Source organism: Globicephala melas, chromosome 20 (genome assembly GCF_963455315.2).
Source record: "Globicephala melas chromosome 20, mGloMel1.2, whole genome shotgun sequence".
Classification (NCBI taxonomy): domain Eukaryota; kingdom Metazoa; phylum Chordata; class Mammalia; order Artiodactyla; family Delphinidae; genus Globicephala; species Globicephala melas.
In genome coordinates this window covers 47959624-47982134 of record NC_083333.1, presented here as the reverse complement: position 1 = coordinate 47982134, position 22511 = coordinate 47959624, and the positions used below count along the sequence as shown (strand labels likewise).

The window sequence follows — 22511 nt, the reverse complement described above, 5'->3', positions numbered from 1 at the left end:
AATGCGGGCCCCAGTGTTAGACCAAACCTTTTTTTTCCCCCTAAGGAGAAGCAGAAATCCAGATATACAAAATATCCAATTTAGACATGTTGGCAGGTTTGTTTTTTCATTTTTAAACATTGTACTGTCCAAGTAAAACATATTTGCAAGCCAGATACTAGCCACCACTTTTATGCCCTCTGGTAAGTAGAAAGGTCATGGATTTGGAGAGATTCTAGGTCTTGCTATATTACAGCAACCGTGCACTAAAACAAGTTCTTTAGACCCTCAGATTTCTCATGCCCAATGAGAATATCACTTTACTTCAAAGGATTATTATAAGGAATAGATAAATGAATGTAAATAGGCACAGGCCCTGACACCTATTGGGTACTCAAATAATAGTATTCTTTCCCCACTTAGAGAAGCCGAACACAGGTATAACATAACAATAATGTTATGTTCAAGTTCATTACCAGTCAAGAAGCATACAGCTAATGACATATGAGCACATTCTAGGTACAGAGCTCTGTGCTAGATTCTCTGGGGGCAGCTGTTCCCAACCTGGCAATTCATGAGCACCATCAAAATCAACTGGCAGCTTGTTAAATGTGCTGATTCCAGAGTCCCACCCACATTGTCATATTACATCTGTGCTCTGTGCCTATTGACACCCGGATTTATGAGATCATCTTCTCCCAAGCAGTCCAAGAATCTGCGTTTTTTAATATAAATTTATTTATTTTTGGCTGTGTTGGGTCCTCTTTGCTGTGCGCGGGCTATCTCTAGTTGGGGCGAGCAGGGGCTACTCTTGGTTGCAGTGTGCAGGCTTCTCATTGTGGTGGCTTCTCTTGTTGCAGAGCGCAGGCTCTAGGCGCGTGGGCTTCAGTAGTTGTGGCTCGCAGGCTCAGTAGTTGTGGCTTGTGGGCTCTAGAGCACAGGCTCAGTAGTTGTGGCGCATGGGTTTAGTTGCTCCGCGGCATGTGGGATCTTCCTGGACCAGGGCTCGAACCTGTGTCCCCTGCATTGGCAGGTGGATTCTTAACCACTGCGCCACCAGGGAAGCCCCAGAATCTGCATTTTGATAAGTTCCTCAGGGGAGATTCTTTTGTAGCCAGTTGGCACTGTCCTGCAGATTGGTCATTTATGGAAACCACTGCTCCAGGGAATGAATCATTACTTCCGGTCTAATTAGGGAAAGATGATATGCATATGCATACACCTAAGGAGGATTGGTAGGTATAATTGTCTCTGATGACGTGCTGACTGAGGACGTTAGACAGTAGCTGTTGGCAGAGTACTTAGGGAAAACCATACGGGAAAGGGAAGTGAGCAGCGCCATGAAGCAAGACCAGGATTTTCTTGTCAGAAGTGTGCAGAGCAGTGTAGTGGTCTGAACAGCAAAGGGAGCCGAGGTGGTGCGTTCCAGAGGCTGTGGAGGCCGTTTGAGGTGAGCTGAAGGTGCACGAGGGGCATATAGTAGAAGATAACAAGCAGGAGAAGCATGTTGGGAAGGCCTGAGAAGGTCAGACCTGCTCTCATAAAAGTGTTTCACATTGCCAAGTATTTTGGTATGGTTGCAAAACATTTTCCCATGGTTTTCATTAAGTACACACTAATCTGAGACCACTTAGTTATAAACAAATTTGTGCTTTCTGTAACTTAACTTTCTCTTTTTCAAATACACAATCCACTTCTGAAATTTCTCTTGATAATGAACTTTGGACTTTACCACAAGCCCAAGAGGAATGCAGGTGGAAACTAGGCTTCAAGTGCTCCAAGAAGATCAAAGGAAGTAGAGGAAAAAGAAAGAAGGAAACAGGCAGGAAATGGGAGGAAAACTAGAAGGGCTGCGGAAAAAAGAGAAGGAAGGCAAGCCAGAGAAAGGAGCCCGCCTAGTGTGGCCCCGAGAACGGAGGAGAGGAGGGCCAGGAGGGAGAGTGGGCTGGTGGCCGTGTGCAAGATCCTTGGAGGCCTGCGCCACCAGCGAAGCTCCCTCCAACTGTATTTTATCTGAAGGACCTATAGCTGAAGCAGGTGAGGTTGGAGTTGCTCAGGCTGAAGTGAGGGTGGGGGATGGGGTGCTGCTTGAGCAGCCTCTGGGAACTCTGGATCAGATGTTCAGTAAAGCACCTGGGGGCTTCCCTGGTGGTGCAGTGGTTAAGAATCCACCTGCCAATGCCCGGGACACGGGTTTGAGCCCTGGTCCAGGAAGATCCCACATGACATGGAGCAACTAAGCCCATGCGCACAACTACTGGGCCTGCGCTCTAGAGCCCGCGAGCCACAACTACCGAAGACCGCGCGCCCAGAACCCATTTTCCACAGCAAGAGAAGCCACCGCAATGAGAAGCCCACGCAGTCTAACGAACAGTAGCCCCCGCTCGCTGCAACTAGAGAAAGCCCACGCGCAACAATGAAGACCTAACGCAGCCAAATATAGATAAATGAATAAATTTTTTTAAAATTTGTTTATAAAAATTAAGCACCTTGGACACTAAAGCATTCAGAAAGTCGATCATGGGGAATTCCCTGGCAGTCCAGTGGTTAGGACTTGGGGCTTTCACTGCCGTGGCCCCGGATTCGATCCCTGGTTGGGGAACTGTGCAAGACTCGCTGTGCGGCCAAAAAAAAAAAAAAAAAAAAGTCGATCATGATGCAGTGCTGATCCCTGAAGAGCTCCCGGAGAATGGTCCCCAGCAACAGTGCTGTCGAACCCAAGTTCAAGTACCCGGTGCTGAGGCCAAACAAACCGAAATACCGGAGTTTGGTGCAGAGGAAGGTTTATTGATAGAGAGGGTGGCAACCGAGAAGATGGAGACGTAAGTTTGTCTCAGATCCGCTTTACCGGCTGGCCTGGGCGCAAGGTTTTTCGGGATAAAGGGGCGGGGTCTTGGGGTGCGTGATCAGCTGACGCTCGGTCCTCCGGTGCGTGGTAACAGGGTGAAGCTTTTCGTGACAACGTCAACCCCCTGGGGTCTACATGCTTGTGGTCAGCATGCAGTCGCCTTCCTCCACCACATGTGGGTCTTAGTTTCTGCAGAACAATTCAAAGGTATGTGTCAGATTTTTATGTATATCCCTTCAGGAGGAATTAGGACTGTTTCATAGCTGAACTATTGTTTCTTGACTGCCTTTCCTTTGTTTCTGTATTCCCTCTCTTCCTTAATTGGTCATTGCTTGAATCTGCTCTTTGGAACTCAGGGAAGGCCTAGGAGACCACAGCTTGCTTCTACAAACAAGAAACAGGGGGCACAGGGAATTCCCTGGCGGTCCAGTGGTTAGGACTTGGCACCTTCACTGCTGAGGGCCCAGGTTCAATCCCCAGTGGGGGAACTGAGGTTCCACAAGCCGCGTGGCACAGCCAAAAAAAGAAAGAAAAAGAAACGGTGGGCATGGAGGGGCTTTTGTACCCAGGAGGGCCCATGGGGTCTTGCTCGATTTCAACAGGAGAGCATTCTCATTTTCTGCTGGAAATCGCCGTGCCAGCAGGGTGGGCCTTTCCAAAGCCATTTTGCTACTCTCAGTACATCTGGCTGGGCAGGGAGGAAAAGCCAGCCAACTAGAGTGAAGGCCAGTCAACTTCCCTCCCCCGCTGCAGAGACTACTGGAGCAGCCTGTGGCAGGGCAACTGTAGGGACCCAGCCCCAGGGCCTGTGGCCTTTCACCTTGGTGGCTGGAGAAAGTCACTGCTGCCACTCCTTGTTTGCAGAACTCCCTGCGGCTTGGATTTGCAAATAAACATCCTCTCACTTTGGGAGATATGGGAAAGGGAGAGGGCAGAGTTTATCACTCATACATCAAATGTTTATTGAGCACTTACTATGTGGCATAAAGGATAGTTCTGCCCTTGGAATCGGGAGAAAAGTTGAAGAGGGCACTTGACCATTAAATGGACATTTACTGTTTGCCAGACCCCAAGCTATGCATGTTTCATTCATTCTTTAATGCTCACCACAGCTCTGTGAGGGATGCATTATCATCTCTTTTTATAAACGAGGAAACAGAATCAGTGAGGTTATCCTATTGTGATAATCACTGAATGAGAAAGTGAACGTGAACCCCTTTTACAACCAATAACGCTTATGCAAATGCAAAGTATTATTGTTATGTAAGGAGAGGAAGTAGGTGTCCTGAAAGCAGCCTCCTCTCCCTCTTCCTGGAAGATGAAAAACTCTTGGGAGCAAATAGCCATTCAGTGACTCTTGAGGGAGACCCACTTCGTAGGTTTGTTCTCTTCACCTCTGGAGGCCCAGGGACTTTAGGAGCCAGACGGAGGGAGGAGGGGTGTTGAAGGGAAAGTGGGAGCAGGGAGGGAGAAAGAAAGGACTCTGGGACTGGGGCAGGTCAAGGCCACTAGCTCCAAACTGGACTTTGGAGTGCCTGGTAGTATCAGGGATTTAGCAGGGAGGTGATTGTGCCAGAGGCAGGATGGGAAAGACCAGGATTGAATGAACTGGTTTTGGGAAGGCAGCCACCAGCCACGGAAGCCGTGAGAATCCCATGTTCCCCACGGGCCCCCTGCCAGGCGGGCTACCTGAGATGCCTGACCTACCAAGTACAATGCCTCCCCCCTTCAGCTGAGGCCTTTTCCTTCCTGGCCTTTCCTGGGAAGGGAGGGAGAACAATCGAGCCTGACCATTTATAACTAGGTGTTTGCGCCCATAAGCCTGGGCTTCTAAACTAGATACCACATGTCCATCCAGCCCGCATAGTGGGCCAATCACGCAGCAGGCTGACTCCTCAGCGGCCTTCCATTCAATTCTGACTGCTGAGCCCCAAAGAGGCAGCCCGTTGTCTTTTTCCCCAGGGTTTATGAGCCCAGCTTTGGTTTTCTCATCTCTCCCCTTTGATGATAATGAAATGTCAAGCCTCAATCCAAAACTCATATACGTCAGGAGAGAGAAAGTATGCCTAATCTGGACTCTGGGAACATAAGCAGTATAAATGTAGAGGGAAATCTAAACTCCCTGACTGATTAGAAAAGAAAGGGAATGTCCTGGAAGTGGCAGCATGGCCACAGCGCCCGGCAAAGGCTTGGACGAAACGTTTCATCTAATCCCGTTTGCATGGGTATTTGTTGAGGCAGCCGTTTCCTCATCTAGAGCACAGACCAGCCATATCCTGCTCCCTGAACTTGAACCGTCACCAAATTCCACGCGACAGCGTCTGTGAACCAGCTTCTGTGCCGACTGTGCTGGCCTGGCCAAAGCAACCTTGGGCTCAAGTGAAGGTCACTCTCTGAATACGCAGGTTTCAATGGATCTCACTATTATTCCTGCAGAAATCCCACTCTCAGGGCTTCCGTGGTGGCGCAGTGGTTGGGAGTCTGCCTGCCGATGCAGGGGACGCGGTTTCGTGCCCCAGTCCGGGAGGATCCCACATGCCGCAGAGCGCCTGGGCCCGTGAGCCATGGCCACTGAGCCTGCGCGTCCGGAGCCTGTGCTCCGCAGCGGGAGAAGCCACAACAGTGAGAGGCCCGCGTACCGGAAAAAAAAAAAAAAAAAAAAATCCCACTCTCCGTCTACACAGTGATGCAGCCTCTGGAGGGTATCTAAATGTGGCTTGAACCAGTCCTTTCAGCTGTCATGTGGTGTCTGCTGGGTAGGACCTCCTGATCTTTTAGGCGCCCCTAATCCAGCACCACCACTGCTTCCCCTCACAGACTGGGCACCAGGATCGGAGTCCCCCACTGGGCCCTTCTACTCTGCTAGAGTGTTCCCACAGCAGAGCTGCCATCCCCTACCTTAGTATTTGGGTAAAATTGCTCTTCCGGTTTTTATAAGCCACTTCCATTCCCCTTACGACCCCGGTGAATCCCAGAGGCTGACTGACATAGGCCACAACAAACTCCGCATCCCTTCACCCCTACAACTCTGAGGCTTCACGTGGACCCAGCATGTCACACCCAATGCCTCTCCCTTAGGAGAGGCGCCTCCCAGGAGGCCACTCAGGCAATAGACCCAGCACCCGTGGAGGGTCCTATGACCCTCCAAGCAGCTCCAGTGTGACTCAACCCTTGACTGCACGTGAAGCCACAGCTAAAACTAGAGTGAAACCCCAATTTGACCTGCAGCCTTGTGGAGCCTGGCCAGGCCTGCAGGATGGAGGGGCAAAGGGACTTAGGGCCCAAGGATGGGGAAGCGGATTCACTGGGGAGAACACGTGATGCTGGGGAACAGCAGAAGCCGAGGATCAAGCACCTCGTACAGGGCTTCCCTGGTGGCGCAGTGGACACGGGTTCGAGGCCTGGTCCGGGAAGATCCCACATGCCGTGGAGCAACTAAGCCCATGCGCCACAACTACTGAAGCCTGCATGCCTAGAGGCCGTGCTCCGTAACAAGAGAAGCCACCTCAATGAGAAGCCCATGCGCCCCAACAAAGAGTAGCCCCCACTCGCCGCAACTAGAGAAAGCCCACACACAGCAACGAAGACCCAACGCAGCCAAAAATAAATGAATAAAATAAATAAAGCCCCTCGTATGCCCTAGCCCCACATGTGGAAACAGCTGTTCAAACTATAACAAAACCAGGTTGATTGTGTCAGTTACTGAAGGAAAGTCTGCATAGATAGAGCTCAGAAAACCAGGATTATCTCTCAGGATTGCCTGATGGGCAAGGTAAATATTTAATCCCAGCGCTGGAATGGTGCCTGCTAATTCTCTGCTTTACTATCATCTTTCCCTTTATTCACTCACGCTGACAACATTTGTTGCCTGCCTCCCTCCCGCCGCCCCCCCCCACCGCCTCCGCGTGACCAACCCTGGCCTGACACTTCCGTCCTCCGATGGCTCAGAGGGTATCCTCCAGTCTTCCCTTAGGGGATCTTGGTGGAGAAGGCGGGGAGCAGGGATCGGGGAAGGCTTCACAAAGGAGTTAACTTTCAAGCCAGGTTTTGGCTGCTGTGTGGACCTCATGAGACAAGCCACAAGCAGGGAAGAGCAGGGAGAGCATTGAAGATCTAGGGAACAGCATGTGTCCCCAGCATCTCTGGCCAGACCGGTGGTTTCTAAATCCAAGCTTCCCTCTGAGGACTCCTTAGAAGCACTTTCAGGCCAGCAGCACTCAGTTCAAGCAGGGACTGTGGGGCTTGTAGATCGCGTGGCCACTCATGGGCTGGCAAGGGGCGAGATCCTTTACCTTGCTAAGCCTTGGTTTCCTTCCACAAAGGGATGGTAAGAGGGTAGGCTTGAGTATCAGATGGTCTGGGTCCAAATCCTACTACTGCTCTCCTACTTGTCAGCTCTGGGTCCCGTGTCTCATCTCTTCATCTGAAAGTGGAGAACATGCCCATCTCAGAAGCTCTTTCTAAGGACTGAGATAGAGAGCATGTCAAATAGTTTCACCTGAGTAAACGTTAGCTGCTCTGATTATACTGTTATTTGTGTAGAGTCAGGAGCAGCAATGCCTGCCCCAGGGTTCTTCCAAGTAAGTATTGATTGAGAGCTCACCGTGTGCTCTGTACTGTTTGGACACTTGATGTCCTTGGGGCTGGCTTCCTGGGAAGCCGATGGCGTTGCGTGTGCAGGATGTTTATTAAGGAGTACCTCGAGGATCAACACCTGTGGGAGGGAAGAGAGAGAAATGGAGCACCCACGAGGGCCCAGTGCTAACCTCAACTGGCCCCACCGAGAGCTCTGATGCTGGAATGGCCCTTTGGGGTCACCCTAAATGGGGCCGGCCCTTTAACCCACTTTTTCCCCTGTTGGTCAGTCAATGGCTGGGGCTCTGCAGAGAGGAGTGTGGCCTTGAGCAAGGAAGCCTCCCCTTCCTGGAGAGGCCAACAGATGAAGAGGTCCACACGCCACAGCACCCAGAGCTGGGACGCACCATTCCTTGAAGGGGGCTCTGAGCCATGCATCACAGTGCCCACCTCGAGCAGGAAACAAAACAGGTGAACATCCCCACTGTCCTGAAGCAGCTGTTCCAGTGGGAGTTTACCTTCTAAAGTTTGCTGTCACGATGAGATGAGATAGTAGGTGTAAATTACCTTACAAAGGGCCTTTCATAACAGTGCAGGAGTGCAAAGAGTGAGAGCTAAAGGTCGTTAAACAGATGGGGAGATTACAAAGTGATAGGAGTTAGAGGAAGAGCATCTGATTTGAACAGACCGGACTCAGTTATCTGCAGGTGTCTCCATCCTTCTCTGCCTGCACCCCAGGCTGTCACGTGGACGGGCTTTTCAACCCCGTCGGGGTCCTGCACCTCTTGAGACTCAGTTTATAAATAAAATCCTGGCATCAGGCCCCTTCAGACCCCTCCTGGGACAGCAGCCAGGCTCTCCCTGAGGGCTTCCTTCCGCGAGAGGTGGCTGGCATGATGGGCGGGAGCCCGACTGCAGGAAGGGAGCCCCGGCACATCCAGCTCAGCGAGGGCGGCTCGGGCAGAGACCAGGAAAGGGAGATAAAGAGATTTCCTTGGCACCGGCCTCTCCCATTTCTTTGGAAAACAGTGGGGAGGAAATCCACTGGCAGAAGGGCCTGCTCCAGCTCCCTTCTGAGGTGGGCCCAGCTGCCCTCCCCACGGGGAGCCCAAAACACCAGAGGGAAAACCAGTCTGCTAGCAGTTCCTGGGAGGTGTGGCCAGCCGGAGGGAGAAGGAGAAGGGCCAGGAGGAGGCAGGGGCGGTGGTCTCAGCCTCTTGTCCCTTCTTTTGCCCACCCTTCTCTCTTGGCCTCAGTTTCCATGGCGTAGGTGGGATGAGGGTAGGGCCATCAGATTCAGTAAATCCAAATACAGGACACTCGGTGCAATGTAAATCTCAGATAACCAGCAGGTAATGTTTTAGTGTAAGTGTGCCCCATGCTACTTGGGAGGGATATATTTATACTAAAATGTCCTTGTTTATCTGTTTATTTGTTGTTTATACTGTCCAGCCACCCAGACCATGTGCTGGGGGAAGCCTGCAGCCAATGCGAATAGGAGAGGCCCTCCGGCAGACAGCAGGGACAGAGCCCATGCTGGAGACAAGGACAGATCAGAGGGCGCATGCGTGCGTGAGTTCGCGGCTCCTTGGGAAGAGGGAGGGGAAGGGCTGGAGGAAGGTGAAATAGGAGCCCAGTCCCCAGCGCAGTCAATCCCGCAGCAGCAGAGCAGGCTCCCACCCTGACCCCACCTAACAAAGCAGGGACAGGAGAGCTGCAGGCAGCCTGGGCCTCCACTGGCCCCCTTGGCTCCTCCTGGTGATGTCCTGAGTGACCCTAGGCAACGCTGGGCCAGGGTCGGGCTGGGAGGTCTGGCTCATGGGCTGCTCTGTGCGTGGGTGGGGTGGAGGGCTGGGGGGACGTCCCTGCATGTCTGAGCAGAGCAGCAGTCCCCGTGAGTGTGCTGGGGATGGGAGGGTCCCCCCTTGGGTAGGAGCAGCACTGCTACCCCACCAGACATCAGCTACTGACCCCAGTGGCGAACCAATGCATCGCCCCTCTGCCCACCCTTCCCTAGCTCCATCCCTGGAAGCAGCCAGTGTTTCCCCATCTGTAGGCCTTACCCATCCTTCAGTGCTCTCTCTCTAATAAGAAGAACCGTAATAGTAACTACAAATTATTGAATACATCCTCCTGGCCAGGCATCTTGTTTCATCTTTACAGCAACCCTATGAGGTAAATACCATCCCCGTCCCCATTTTACAGATGAGGAAACAGGCTCAGAATGGTGAATTAAATTACCAAAGTCACCTCACCGAGCTAGGCAGCAGGGGAAAGGGACTCAAACCCCAGGTCTGGGGCCCCTGCGCCCCCCTCACGGCCTATGTTTTGTAGGCCCTCCGGTTGGGAGTCCTGGGGGAAAGAAAGGCACAGATGGGCCTTTCTCTCCCTGAATCATCAGTCTCTGGCACAGAGGAAATAATAGTGTTTGTTGAAAGACTCAATGTTGTTGAAAGAAAAATCTTGTTCCGTGTACCCACGTCCCTTCCCTGCCCCTGTGCCTATCCCCACCCTCCCGGGCTTTTCAGCAGCCAGCACTTGGAATATGAGTCCAGTCTCATCTGAGACGAGGGCTCTGAGGAAGGAACTGGCTTGTGACTTGTCTGTCCTGTCACTCCCTCCAAAGGAAGCCCCTCCCTGGGCGCAGGGGTCCAGGAACATGTCCTTGGTCCCTAGAGGAGATAATGCCTTTGTCCCTATTCAGATAAACAAGCAAAGCCGCTAGAACTCGTGTAATGCAAGGTGCAGGAGCAGAGTCCCACCCACAGACACGGGCCTGGACTTCCTCCCAAGGTCACCAGCAGGAGCCTGAGGACAGCTAGTCCCCATTAGACAGAAGGGCCAACCTTAGCCCATTTTGCAGGGGGATAAAGAGGCCCGTAGCAGGGAAGCCACGTTTCCATCCCTGCAAGGTTACCAGCTTCCCTGCCTCTTTCCACCCCTAACCCACTCAGAAGCACAGAGCCTCAGGGCCCATGACACTGGGGCAGCGCTCACAATGCAGTCTCGGTACAGGCAGCCCCTGGAGTTTTGTGACACAGCAGCCTTTACACTTACGTGTGCGCCTGGGCACGTCCACCACCACCACCCTTGACTCTGGGCCCCTACAGACCCTAGTACTCCCCCCACCCCCTGCTTCCCTTATCCCCCTCCCAACACTGGCAGATCAGAGCCACAGGAACCGGGGCCAGCAAGTGTGCACGCTGAGAGCCAAGATGGGGAAGTTTATTTTCTAAGAATCATCTAAACACATGGGGAGTATTTTTAGCCCCTGGCTCCCTCCCAGGTGCCAAATCTAAACAGGGGGCCAGAGAGACAGCCCATCAGGGATACAGAGCAGCATGTGGAGACAGGGTGGGACAGCGCGCTGCAGACCCCACCCTGCCCCTGTTCCAGAGGTTGGATGACTGTCAGAGAGAAAGCTGGCCGTGGAGCCCAAGAGGCAGAGAGGTGACCCCGGGTTCTGACAGGTCCCCTAACCCCTCTCTGTGCCTCAGCAACCTCATCCGAGCAACGGGAGAAATACCCCCTTATAGGATTGTCGTGTGGCCCACGGCGGCTCCTGCAGGCATTCAGTGAACGCGCATATGGTCTGTGCTAAGGGACCTAGAAGTCAGGTGGTGACCCAAACCTTCAGCCATGGAGCCTTCCCCAGCCCTGGTCGGCCGCAGTGAAGTGTGTGTGCTCGTGTGTGTGTGTGTGTGTGTGTGTGTGTGTGTGTGTGTGTGTACGTTGTTGTACCCAATGCAGGGACTCAGGAGTGAATGAAAGTAGGGCTGGGGGCTGCTGGTAGCCCCCATCGTCTCTGGGGGAGCTGTGTCAGGAGCCAGGCTGGCTGGGCACAGGGAGCTTAGAGCACCTTCTCCAGAGAAGGGGTCTGCAGAGGGTGGGGGGCGGGGGCTGGCGGGGGCAGGGGAGTGAAACCGCTCAGAAGAGGAGGCTCTCAGGGGCACACACACAGCTCACTGGCCTCAGCCTCCAGGGCGCAGGGGCCAATTCCAGGGGAGGGGCTGCCCACTCCCGGGGTGACTGGCCAGCAGTGACCTTGCTGTAAGTCGAGCGCTGACAGCACCTGCTCTGGCCTCCAGTTGCAGGGGACAAGCTGTGCCCGTTGTGGCCCCCACTGGCCAGGTTTATTACTGCGGGGTCAGAGGGACGGCGGCGGGGGGCCGGGGGGAGGGTCGTGTGCCTGCAGTCGGGGGTTGGAGAGGCCCAGGGTCCCCTACTCGCTAGAAAAGAGCTGGGACTTCCTGGTTCTGCTGCCACATTATTCACTGAACGTTGCCTTGAGGGTGTAGTTGGGGGGGAGGGGCAGTTCAGACTTCTGAGAGCCCTGAGCCTGAAAGGGGGAGGGGAGGAGGAGGGCGCAGCTTGGAGCTTAGACCCCCCCCAGCCTGCCTGCGTGGGAACCAAAGAGAACAGGTTCGTGTCCACACACCCCCTGCTGACACAAGCTGCCTGCTGTTGCCATAGTGACAGTAATACCAACACCCCCACCAAGGCTGGCTGTGTGGTCAGCAGTAAAGGGAGGGGTGCTTATTCTTGGTCACGAAGGAGGAAAGGGAGAGGGAGGCTGCTATGGAGGGGAGCAGCCCTTGTCCCTCAGCCTAGCTGCGGGTGGTCAGGGACTCTGAGGGCATCTGAGTGGGAGAAAGCTTAGAGGTCACCTCCTCCAACCAGCCCCCCTCCAGAGACCAACGGCAAGCCAGGGCTTCCAGCATCGGTAGTGGAATCCCATGTGTGCTGACCTAGCTCTGTGTCTTCCTGTGGGAATCTATCTCATCACCTCCAGACGGGAAGCCTGTTACAGAGAGGTTGTCCCTGCACCAGCTGACCTGGCCCCGGCCCCGGCCCTAGGGCCCCTCGCCACCCAGCAAGGCCCATTCTTGGCCTCTTCCCCTCTTCTCATGCTCCTCCAAAATCCATTCTTCTTTTTTTTTTTAAGTTTATTTATTTTATTTATTTATTTTTGTCTGCGTTGGGTCCTTGCTGTGCACCGGCTTCCTCTAGTTGCGGCTACTCTTGGTTGCGGTAAGCGGGCTTCTCATTGCTGTGGCTTCTCTTGTTGCGGAGCACGGGCTCTAGGCGCGCAGACTTCAGTAGTTGCGGCACGTGGGCTCAGTAGTTGTGGCACGTGGGCTCTAGAGCTCAGGCTCAGTAGTTGTGGCGCACGGGCCTAGTTGCTCTGCGGCATGTGGGATCTTCCCGGACCAGCGCTCGAACCCATGTCCCCTGCATCAGCATGCAGATTCTTAACCACTGTGCCACCAGGGAAGCCCCCAAAATCCATTCTTAAAATCCATCTCACGGTCCTCCAAAACTCCAGCCCTGCCCTAGATGATGAGGTCCCGGAGCCTGAGGCCCCTCAACCCCTGGCCCCCTGGGCCCAGCCTGGCCTGGGACCTACCTGTGGGGCCCTTATTTCTTTCTCCCTGTTTTCTGGACCCTCCTCTCTGCACCTGCTGCCTCCTAGTCTCACTCCCTTCTTGGGCCCCAGAAAGGAAAAAGCCATTAGAGACAGGATCTTGGGGTGGGGGAGGTATGCCTTCATTGAAAGCTCCTAAGTTCAAGGGCCAAAGACCCTTGGATTCACCTGTGACCCAGTAGCTCCTGGATGAGGCATCAGTCCTAACTGCTCCCCGTACGCCTCACCCCTGCAGCCCCTGCACCACGGCCCCCGCTCCCCTCTCCCCCTTCCCCCTCCCCACCCTCCTCACTTGCCCACTGTCTCTCTCCCCCTCCCTCCCTCCCTCCCTCCCTCCCTCCCTCCCTCCCTTCATGCATGAACACTTGCTGGCCTCCAGGTGGCCTCCCCCCATTGGCTCCTGCAAGTCTTCTGATGGATGCCCCTTCCCACTGATTGACCACAGCCATCTGATACGGTATACAATGTGTCTCTTTATTTATAGTGTCTCCTGCTAGACTGTGAACTCCAGGAGGACAGGCATTTTGTCTGTCTCATTCCCCGCCACAGCCCCAGTGCCTAGAACATAGATGCTCAAGAAACACTGGGGCAAATAAATGAACCCCACTACCCACCCCACCTAGGCTGTACCCACACAGGACCCGCACTCTCCACCACTAGTACAGGGCGGAAGGTGCTGGCCGGCTCTCAGCTGGCTCTGCCGTGGCCTCACTCTGTGGCCTCCACCCAGCCTCCTTTCCTTTCTGGGCCTCAGCTTCCCCCATTATATAATGAAAGGCTGGATTGGAACTTCTCCAGCTGTGGCTGTGTTGGAGCTCTGAGGTCCCTTCGGCATCTCTCCAATTGGGGTGTCAACGGGGAATTCACAAAGGTGGGAGGGGTGCCGGCTCAGAAGAAATCTCCAGGCCCTAAGGCCCCACCCTGGCATGCTGGGGTGGGTTGAGGGGAGCAGGGCAGCAGTAGTTGTGGGAACTAAAAACAGACGTAAGAGAGGTTTCCCAAAAAACATGTCCCTGTTTTAATCATCACCAAAGTCCAACCCGGGAAGCCTGAGGAACAGAGGCTCAAGCCCTCTTAAGGGCTGAGACCAGAGGTCAGGTGTCCAAACATGAGTCGTCATCGGAGGAAGCCTGCTGTCAGGCAGGTGAGCACGGGGGCCAGCAGGGCGGGCAGCGGCAAGGGCAGCAGCCGTCCCGGGGCCTGGGACCTGAGAACCTGGCGCTGCCCCCGGGGCTGCAGGGGCCTGACATTGTCTGTCATTTTCAGTTTCTTCTCGTTGTCATAATACAGCTTCTGAGAGAATGCCAGGATCTGTGGAAGGCACAGGGCTCAGCAGGGAGGGATGAAGCTGGCGGAGCTGCACTCCTCACTGTGTGACCTCAGGCCAGTCGCCTGGCCTCTCTGAGCCCCCTCAGGTTCTTGTGCAGAGGAAAAGAATCAGGGATGTAAAGTGCTTTGCATCCATGGGGGCTCAGCTCCCATGCGTGTCCTAAGCAGAGGGGACTCGCAGCTCTGGGCTTTGAGGGCCTGTGATTACTATCACTATCATCACTGTTACCAGAGAACAGTGGTTCTCAAGCTTGAGCTTGCATTAGCCTTGCCTGGGGGCTTGTTGAGCCCCAGACTGCCTGGGGCCCCCCGCAAAGGGACAGTTTCCAGGAGCTGACGCAGGGGAGGCTGCACCCTCAGCCGGGCCCCGTGTACCTGGTCCTTGTGGAGCTGAATGGGCTCCTGGAACACGGTCCAGACCACCTTCTCATCGCAGCCTGGTGTGGTGAGCGAGCCCGGGTAGCGGAAGTAGTGCCTCAGTTTCTCCTTCTTGGGGAGCAGGTCGAAGAGGCTGATGTTGTCTTTCAGCATGGTGTTCATATCTGGGGAGACTCACACACCTCACTCTGAGAGTACAGGCTCCTCCACCATCCAGACCTCATTCTGTAGGAAGAAGTCTTCTCCCCTCCCCCAGCCCCCCGCCTCCCGGGTCCTGACTCACTGGGATTGGGGATGTCAGACAGCGCCTGCACCAGGGGCTGGAAGTTAACATTCTCGGATCCGGCCTGGAACAGGAGGGAAAGGGGCTTGAGAGAGGCTTGTGGGGAGCCGGTGGAGACCACCAGTTCACTCTCCCAGTCTGGGGTGGGGTGGGCACGCAGCTTCTGGGACTGAGGCCCTCAAAGGCCCTGGGCTCCCCACATGGGGAGGTACAAGTCACTGAGAAACAGAGGGGAAGTCGGAGCTTCTCCAGCCCCTCCCGCCTTGCTGGGATCCCAGGTCTCTGGATCCTAAGAAGCAGCGCCTCGAGCCCTGAGGGACGGCAGCCCCACCTCCACCATGAAGGCCAGCACCGCGATCTCATCTTTGGGGTCCTGGTTCTGGTTCGTGTTCCTTGATGTCCCCTTTTCTTTCTCATGTACCACGTGCATCTGGTAAGGGGTGAGAGGGATGGAGAGAGAACCCGTCAGGGTGCTGGACCCTCCTTCTTGCCCAAGGCAAGTATACCCAGAGCCCAGCCAAGGCATCCACCTGGGAAGAGGTCCCTCACCTCCATGGCAAAGCGATCCCCGTCGAAGCTGTGCTCCGAGCCCCAGTCCAGCACCTTGGACCAGTGCAGGTGCAGCTGCTTGGCCCGGTACCGGGCGGCCAGTCCTCCTCCAGCAATCGAGGCCTCGGCCCCCAGCAACACCATCACTGGAGGGCACAGGAGGGGGCAGAGTCCTCGCACCCACCTCCCCCAGCCTCTCCCAGCCCCTCATCCCAGCTCCAGCCAAGCAGGACCTTCTCTCCTACCTCGCACCCTTCACGGGCTACGGTCCCGGGCCTGAAGGGACAGGAACAGTGGTACAGCCTGGATCTTCCCCTGGCCCCCTCCTCGGCCTCCCTGTCTGCCTCTCCCTCTGTACACCCCTCACTGCCCAAACATGCAGCTCAGCCCGGTCCCGCCCGTGCTTCAACCCCCTCCATGCGTGGTGCCCCAATGTTCCCAGGGCCACATCCAAACTCCTCAGCCCTGGGCAACCTGCCCCAGGCCCAGCTGGACTGACCCTGGGCTGGCTCTGTCCTCCATGCACGTGGGGCCACATGCAGCCCTTTGAACACCCCAAGCTGTTTCACGCCTCTGTGCCATGCTGTCCCTTCTTCCTAGAACCTGTCCCCTCCCCCACTACAGATTGCTCTGATACAGGATTGAAAATACTGATAGAATGTTCCCTCCTTTCCAAAGTCCACCCTGCTTTCCCCACCCCACCCTCCCAGGGATTTTCAGCCTCTCCTCAGCAAAAGTGGACAACCTGGTGTGCCCTGCCAGGAGGAGCCCAACCCTCCAGTCCTTGGGGAACTTGAGTCCCAGGATCCCGTGCCCCTGCGGTCCGGGGCCTGCATCCAGCCCATCTGAGACCTACCTGAGTGGCCATTGTTTTGCACGGCCCACTTTTGCTTCTTGTCATAGCCGGAGAAGGAGAAGGGTCCCAGGTTTGGGTCCAGCAGTGTCTTGGCAGTGGCGATGTTGATGGGGGACTGGCGGTCATTCTGGCAGCTATCGCCCCACTGGTCCGGCCCTGAGCAGGGAGGGAGGGTGGGCTGGGAGTCAGGGGCACCTGGCACCGAGGTGTGGCATCCTCCACCCCACTCAGGTCAGGCCCAGCTCAAGGCAGCAAGGTCTTTGGATGGCTGGCAGGCTGTGCTGGGGGGATGCCCAGCACAGAACTCCACCCTCACCCCTCTCCCTCCTCAGACACTCACACTCACACAAAACCAGCAAGGCGTGGTGTGGACAGGGTAGGACTAGGGTGTGAGCTCTGGGGTAGGGGACCACCTCAGATGCTGGGCTGTGAAAGGAAAGCTCCGTGATAACCTGCTTCCTAGGGGTTCCGAAGTTCAAAGGAGGTTGATGGGAGAGTGCGTGGAAGCAGTGGAGTCCCCTGGAAGGGCCGCTTGTGAAAGGACCCCGTGACTTGACACTAAGCTTTATCTGAGCCCTGGGAGGCAGGGAAGGAGCCCCAGGGGAGCCCAGCCCCCTGCACCCAGGACCTCCCACACCAGTGAGCGGGGCCGGGGGGTTGGGGAGCACTGTCCAGTCACCAAAACAGCAACGGTGGGAGGAAAGCAGATTGCAGGAAACTGGGCAGCGCTTGAAAAAGTACAAAGAACCGCCACGCAGGCCCACACGCAGGGGTGTCACTGGAACAGAATCAACTCTCCATTTTGTTATGAGAGGAGCAAAATGAATTTCTCGCTTTGATGCTGCTCCTGATTTATTTCAGAGGACCAGAGGGCTGACTCTCTTGGTGTCAGAGACGATGACAGGAGGTCCCAGTAAAAACTCAGGTCACTCTATGTTCCCTGTGCCCTGAGCACCAGGAGAGAGAGAGAGAGAGAGAGTGTGTGTGTGTGTGTGTGTGTGTGCGCGCGCGTGTGTGTGTGTGTTAGGAGCTGATATCTGACTGGGGCCACCATCACCTCATCCTTCCCACCTTCCCTGGGTCTCCATTTCAACCTGGAGACTCGCTGCACTTACCCAAGCAGGTGTAGTTGGAGGGTTTGACTTGATTCTGGTAGCACCAGTGTGACCCTGGAACAGAGAGAGGAAGGATGTGAGGCCTGTGCAGAAGCATGTCAGTGTATCTGTGTACACACACATCTGTCCCTATGAGTGCCAGTGAACTGTGTGCACACAAGCAACTCTGTGTGTGTGTGTGTGTGTGTGTGTGTACACAGTGGGCCAGAGGCTGGGAATATCCCTGGAGTCAGAACCTGGCCTGAGATGGTATAGAGCATTCCTGGGGTGACATCCTGGGGGACAGAGGGCCCAGGGGAAGGAGCCTTAAGAAGAAACTGTAGGGATGGAGAAGGAGGCAGTCGAAACAACCAGGCTCCAGGCGTCCCTGACCCACAGCCAATCCACTGGTCCCCTTGCCCAGGGCACTGTCCTCAGAGAAGGCAGACCAGACAGCCAGCAGCCCTTGAGGGGCCCTCCAAGGCGGGTCAGCTCTCCCCAGGGGCTAGCCTGGACACTCTCTACCTGTTGCTCCTCAGCCTCCCCCTCCCTCCTTGCATCCCCTCCCTCAAACCTGGAAGGGAGGCTGGTGAGAGGGGAAGAGGAGGCCTCCCAGGACAATACAGCCAAGTTCAGCCTGGCTGCTTTCCCAGAGTTGATGGGATGATGAGGGAGATTAGGCTAGTCCCTCCCTGGAACACACCCTCTTGTGCTATTAAGACCCATTCTTGTCTAAACTCTCACAGTCCTGCAGGGAGGAAGGCGACTAGGTCTTTTCCCCTGTCCCTCCAACCTGCAGTCCTGGTGTTTGGGACCAGACAGACTTGCCTTCCAATCCCCCACTTGCCTCCGGACAGGAGAACCAGCATCTCTGAAAAAAGGCTGCATCATGGATGTAGCTCACTAATGCAAGATGTTGACAACAGGGCAAACCGTGCACATGGGAACCCTCTCCTCTGTGCTCTCTGCTTGATGTTTCCGTAAACCTGAAACGCCTCTAAAATTACTCTATTGATTTTTAAAAGAAAGTCTGTGTCAGCAGGGTGGACAAAGCATTTGATCAGAGCTGGAATTCTAGCTGGGCCACTTAGGAGCTGTGGGTTTGGGGACAAGTCACTTAATCTCTCTGAGCCTTAGTTTTGCTGTCTGTAAAATGGAACTAATACCATCCACCTCATAGGACTGTGGGGAGGATTAAATGAGAGACGGTAGAGAGTGCTCCAGGCAGTTGGAATTTAGTCAAGTCCCTGACGAGTCCTTCCCTTCTCCTTGGCTTCCTCCCTCCCTCCCCTCCTCAACCTCCTGTCAGGGCACAGATGGCCAAAGTCAAGGAGAGAAATGAAGTGAGCTGGAAAGAACTCAGGGATGAGGAAATTCCTAAGAAAAGCAGAGCTTCCTGCTCAGCCTGAGCTAAGGCCTCTGAGCACATCCATCCCCACCCAAGCCCACCTCCTCTGGGGTCCCTGCAATGGGCATGGGGTGGAGAGGGGGCAGGTTCTCGGCAGGGGCTGGGAGGAAGGCCAGGAGACTGAGCACCTATAGGAAATTGGCCACCCCGCACTCTGGGCCCTTCAGAGCCACCTGGGGTTTCCCAGTCTCCCAGGTCTGGATCAAATGCTGTGCCTACTTTGCTGACACAGCCTCTTTCAGAGATGAACAGTGCCTGCAGTGTCTTCCCCTGGCCAGTCCACCCCCTGCCCGGGACAGGGTTCTGCTGACCCTGGGACTTGCTGCATCTGGGCAAGCCTGACGAAGGTCAGCTCTGCAAAGGGCAGTGGCCACTTCCCATCCAGGCCCGTCTCTGCGTGTTGGCAGACTCTGATGCCGGAGCCCACCACCCGGCCTCCAGTCCTGGCTCTGACTCTTGCTTATTCTCTGCAAGAGAGTTCATTAACTTTTCTGAGCCCACTTTCTTCCTTCCTTCCTCAGGCAGAAGGAGCTGCCACTGATCTCCCAAAGGCAGTGTCTAAGGACACACTGGATGGGAGGTCATTTGCATCCGTGAAAGGCTTCCTGTTATGATTCTCATGGGTCTCAGAGGTCCTGAAAGGCAGAAGGCGCATCTGAGGTAGAGCTGGCCCCTCCTGGTGACTGATACCCAGGGGGAAGCTGTTTTCAGGGGAAGCCTGGCTTGAGCCGGAACCCTCAGGAGCCAGCTCTGATGGGTGGAACCCCTGTCAGCCTCCCTGGAGCCCAGCTGGTCCAGGCTGAGCTTTTCTGAGGAATTTGCTCCTCCCTGCTTCTGGCTACAGCTCCTAGGGTTGTCATGGTGGCCTCTGATCCACTGTCTTAATCACAGAGACTTTTGACCCACTTGGTTGAATGCTCTTGAAACTACCCTCTTTAGGAAGCAGAAGCCAGGAAAATGTGATGTTGATGAGGCCAAGGCTGGGGGTCAGGTCTGTATCTAAAGGCTGAAGGTAGGGGCTGGTTTTTAGGCAAGTGGTGGCAGGGTCACGGAGCAGCTCAGACTCCTGTACTGGTTCATGAGGGAGCAGCCCTTACAGATAATTACCAGCCAGTTCTCTGAGGCCACTTCCTAGAGGACCTGGGAAGGAGAGGAGCTACCCACAGGTCTTGGCTCCAAGCTCAGATGCTGCCTAGTCCATCTGCCCTGACCAGAGATGGAGTGAGAGAACTAACGACCATCGCCAGTCACCCAGTCACTGTCCCCCACCCTTGACGTACCCACCACCCCAGCCCCCTGCTTTAGAGCTGATTGAAGAAGTTCTCTCGGGTGGACCTTGCTCACCGCACCCTCCCACTCCAGGGGGAGGGAGGAATCCTGAAAACCAGCTCAGCGAAACCCGAAGATGCCCTGGGCAAAGTCTCAGCAGCTCCTGGCTAGGTCTGGGACTCTGAAGGGGCCTATGACCCTCTCCCCTCCTCTCTCCCTGGCAGAAGATGGTCTGAGGACGTCGATGTACAGCCTGGTCACTCTCCAGCCTCAGGTTCCCTAGGAGATGAAATGGGGCGGGGTGGGGGGGGGAAGGCAGGACCCTCGGCAGCTCCCAGACAGAAAGCCCCCGCGCTTAAGGGGAGCACAGCTTGTGAGAGGGGGCGGCTGAGAGAGAGCCCTGGCTGGCGGAGTCCAGGCCATGTGGCTACGGAGTGCCTGCTATGTGCCACACAGGCACGGCACTAAGCACCTACTCCCACCATCTTATTTGAATCCTCAGAACAATACCTGAGTCAGATTACTCTCTGTTTTGTAAGCGAGGAAACTGACTTACCCAAGGAGGAAACTGACTTACCCAGGAGGGAAGTGACCCAAAGCCACACAGCTACAAAGCAGCCGCATTAATTGCAAAGCATTTCTCTTTCTACAAGCCCAGCAGCTTAAGTAGGTTTCAAACCTCCAACCCTACATGTTAAAATGTTCACATCCCGCCTTTTCTGTTTCCTCCTCTCCTAGGAAGAGGCCGGGAGTTGCTGCAGGATGCCCCTCATACCCCACCATGGGCCAGCTGAGGGTCTCCTTCTCTGCTGCTGAGGGCACCCTCAGCCTTCACCCATGACTCCAAGAGAGGAGCATCTAGCTTTAGAGAGGAGATTCGGCCAGGTGGACCCCAAGGACCATCCGAGGGGTAGCTGAGATGGGGACTGGCAGATGGGGGCCTCCTTCCAAGGAGATGGGGACCCCCGTGGGGTCGTAGAGAAGGTGCCAGATTGGATCCCTGTGCCCGGACGCTGGAGGCGCCTTCAGCTCCTTATCAAATATTAACACCCCTCTCCTGCCACGTTCCACATAGGCGAATAATTAAGAGCTCGGCCTCACCATTAATCTTTAAACGAAAATCACCCTGGCCGGAAAGACCGGCTTGGCTCGGGTCTCCGGATGTCCCCCTCCAGGCTCCCTACACAGTTCTGGAGGTGAAGGGTGCTGGCAGCGTCCGGGGACAAGGCACCCAGGGTGGGAAGCGGGGATGAGCGGGCCCCACTGCACCCAGTTTGTTGTCCTTGCCCCGGGCCGGGGGCAGCCACCAAGCACTGAGCCCCCGCCGGACGGACAGCGACCCACAACAGACGGAGGAACACCAGAAAGGGTAAGAAACGGAGGCGCGCGCCGCGGCGGCTCAGAGACGCATCCTTGCCCCGGACCCGCACGGCGCCCAGCGAAGGGCCCCGGGCCCCGCACACCGCAGTCGCGCACACGCTTTGCACCCGCTGCCACGCGCCCGCCGCGCCCGGCCGCCCGCGCCTCTCCGCTCCCGCCGCCCGCGCCGCCCCATCGCCCGCGGGCGCAGCCTTGGCGGGGGGCGCGGGGCCCCAGCACCGAGGGGCCACGGAAGGGCCACCGAGGGGTCCCGGGGCCGAAGCCCTCGTTCACCTGCGTGGGCCCAGGGCCGGGCGGCGGCGAGGACCAGGAGCGCCGGCAGCAGCCGCATCCTGCGCAGGAGTGGCGACGCCGCCGAGCCGGGGACCGCGCGCTGAAGAGGCCGCCGGGGGTCCGCGGTCCTGCCGACCCAGGTTTTATAGCGGAGCCGCGACGGGAGGGAGCCCCGACAGCAGGACGCGGGTAGCGGCTCCTCCCCCTGGCGGGTCCTCCCCTCACCTGTCCCTGATCTAAGAGCCTCCACGCCCCCACTTGCGCTCCGTATCCACCCCCACCGCCTGGTCACCTTCCGACCGGTGCGCGAGGGCCCCTCACCCACCCGCGTCCTTCAGCGCAGAGGCGGCGCCCTCCTGCCTCGCTCCTCCCCTGTCCCACACCTGGTCTCTGGTTTGGGACTAGGGTAGCGACATTGCAACATACTCGATCCACACAAGGGTGGGGACCCCGAATTCCTGCCTTGGTTCGTTTTGGCGTGGACCGCTGCGCAGCCCTCTCGCCTCCGAAGCAGCCCGCGGGGGCCTTGGAATGGGCTGGGGCTGGAGGTTCGGGGAATGGAGATAGCGTCGGAGGGATGACGGAGTTGAGGGATGTGCGATGGTGTTTCTTGAATCCGGTGTCCCCAGAAAGAGGGCTTGCTTTTCTGTCTCAGGCAGTGACGGCTGATTCTCTGGGTCTTATCTCTTTTTCTGTTCCCTCCCAGGCTGCTCCAAACTTAATTTCTAAGCAACCCAGGTACTGCCCCGTGGTCCAATGGCTAAGATTCTGTGCTCCCAATGCAGGGGGCTGGGGTTCGAGCCCTAGTCAGGGAACTAGATCTCACATGCCGTAACTAAAGATCCCACATGCCGCAACTAAGACG

At 56.0% G+C, this 22511-nt stretch overlaps 1 protein-coding gene across 1 annotated transcript; it reads right to left on the bottom strand.

Annotated features, from left to right (window-relative positions):
* Positions 1-13288: 13288 nt before the first annotated feature.
* CA4 (carbonic anhydrase 4) lies at positions 13289-21861 on the bottom strand. Its single transcript, XM_030881839.2, has 8 exons — positions 21647-21861; positions 17338-17391; positions 16223-16378; positions 15367-15512; positions 15149-15247; positions 14818-14881; positions 14532-14698; positions 13289-14138 (listed from the first exon to the last, which is right to left on the bottom strand). Exons 1-8 carry the CDS (start codon positions 21702-21704, stop codon positions 13944-13946), a joined length of 939 nt encoding a protein of 312 aa, XP_030737699.1. The 5' UTR covers positions 21705-21861; the 3' UTR covers positions 13289-13943.
* Positions 21862-22511: the final 650 nt, after the last annotated feature.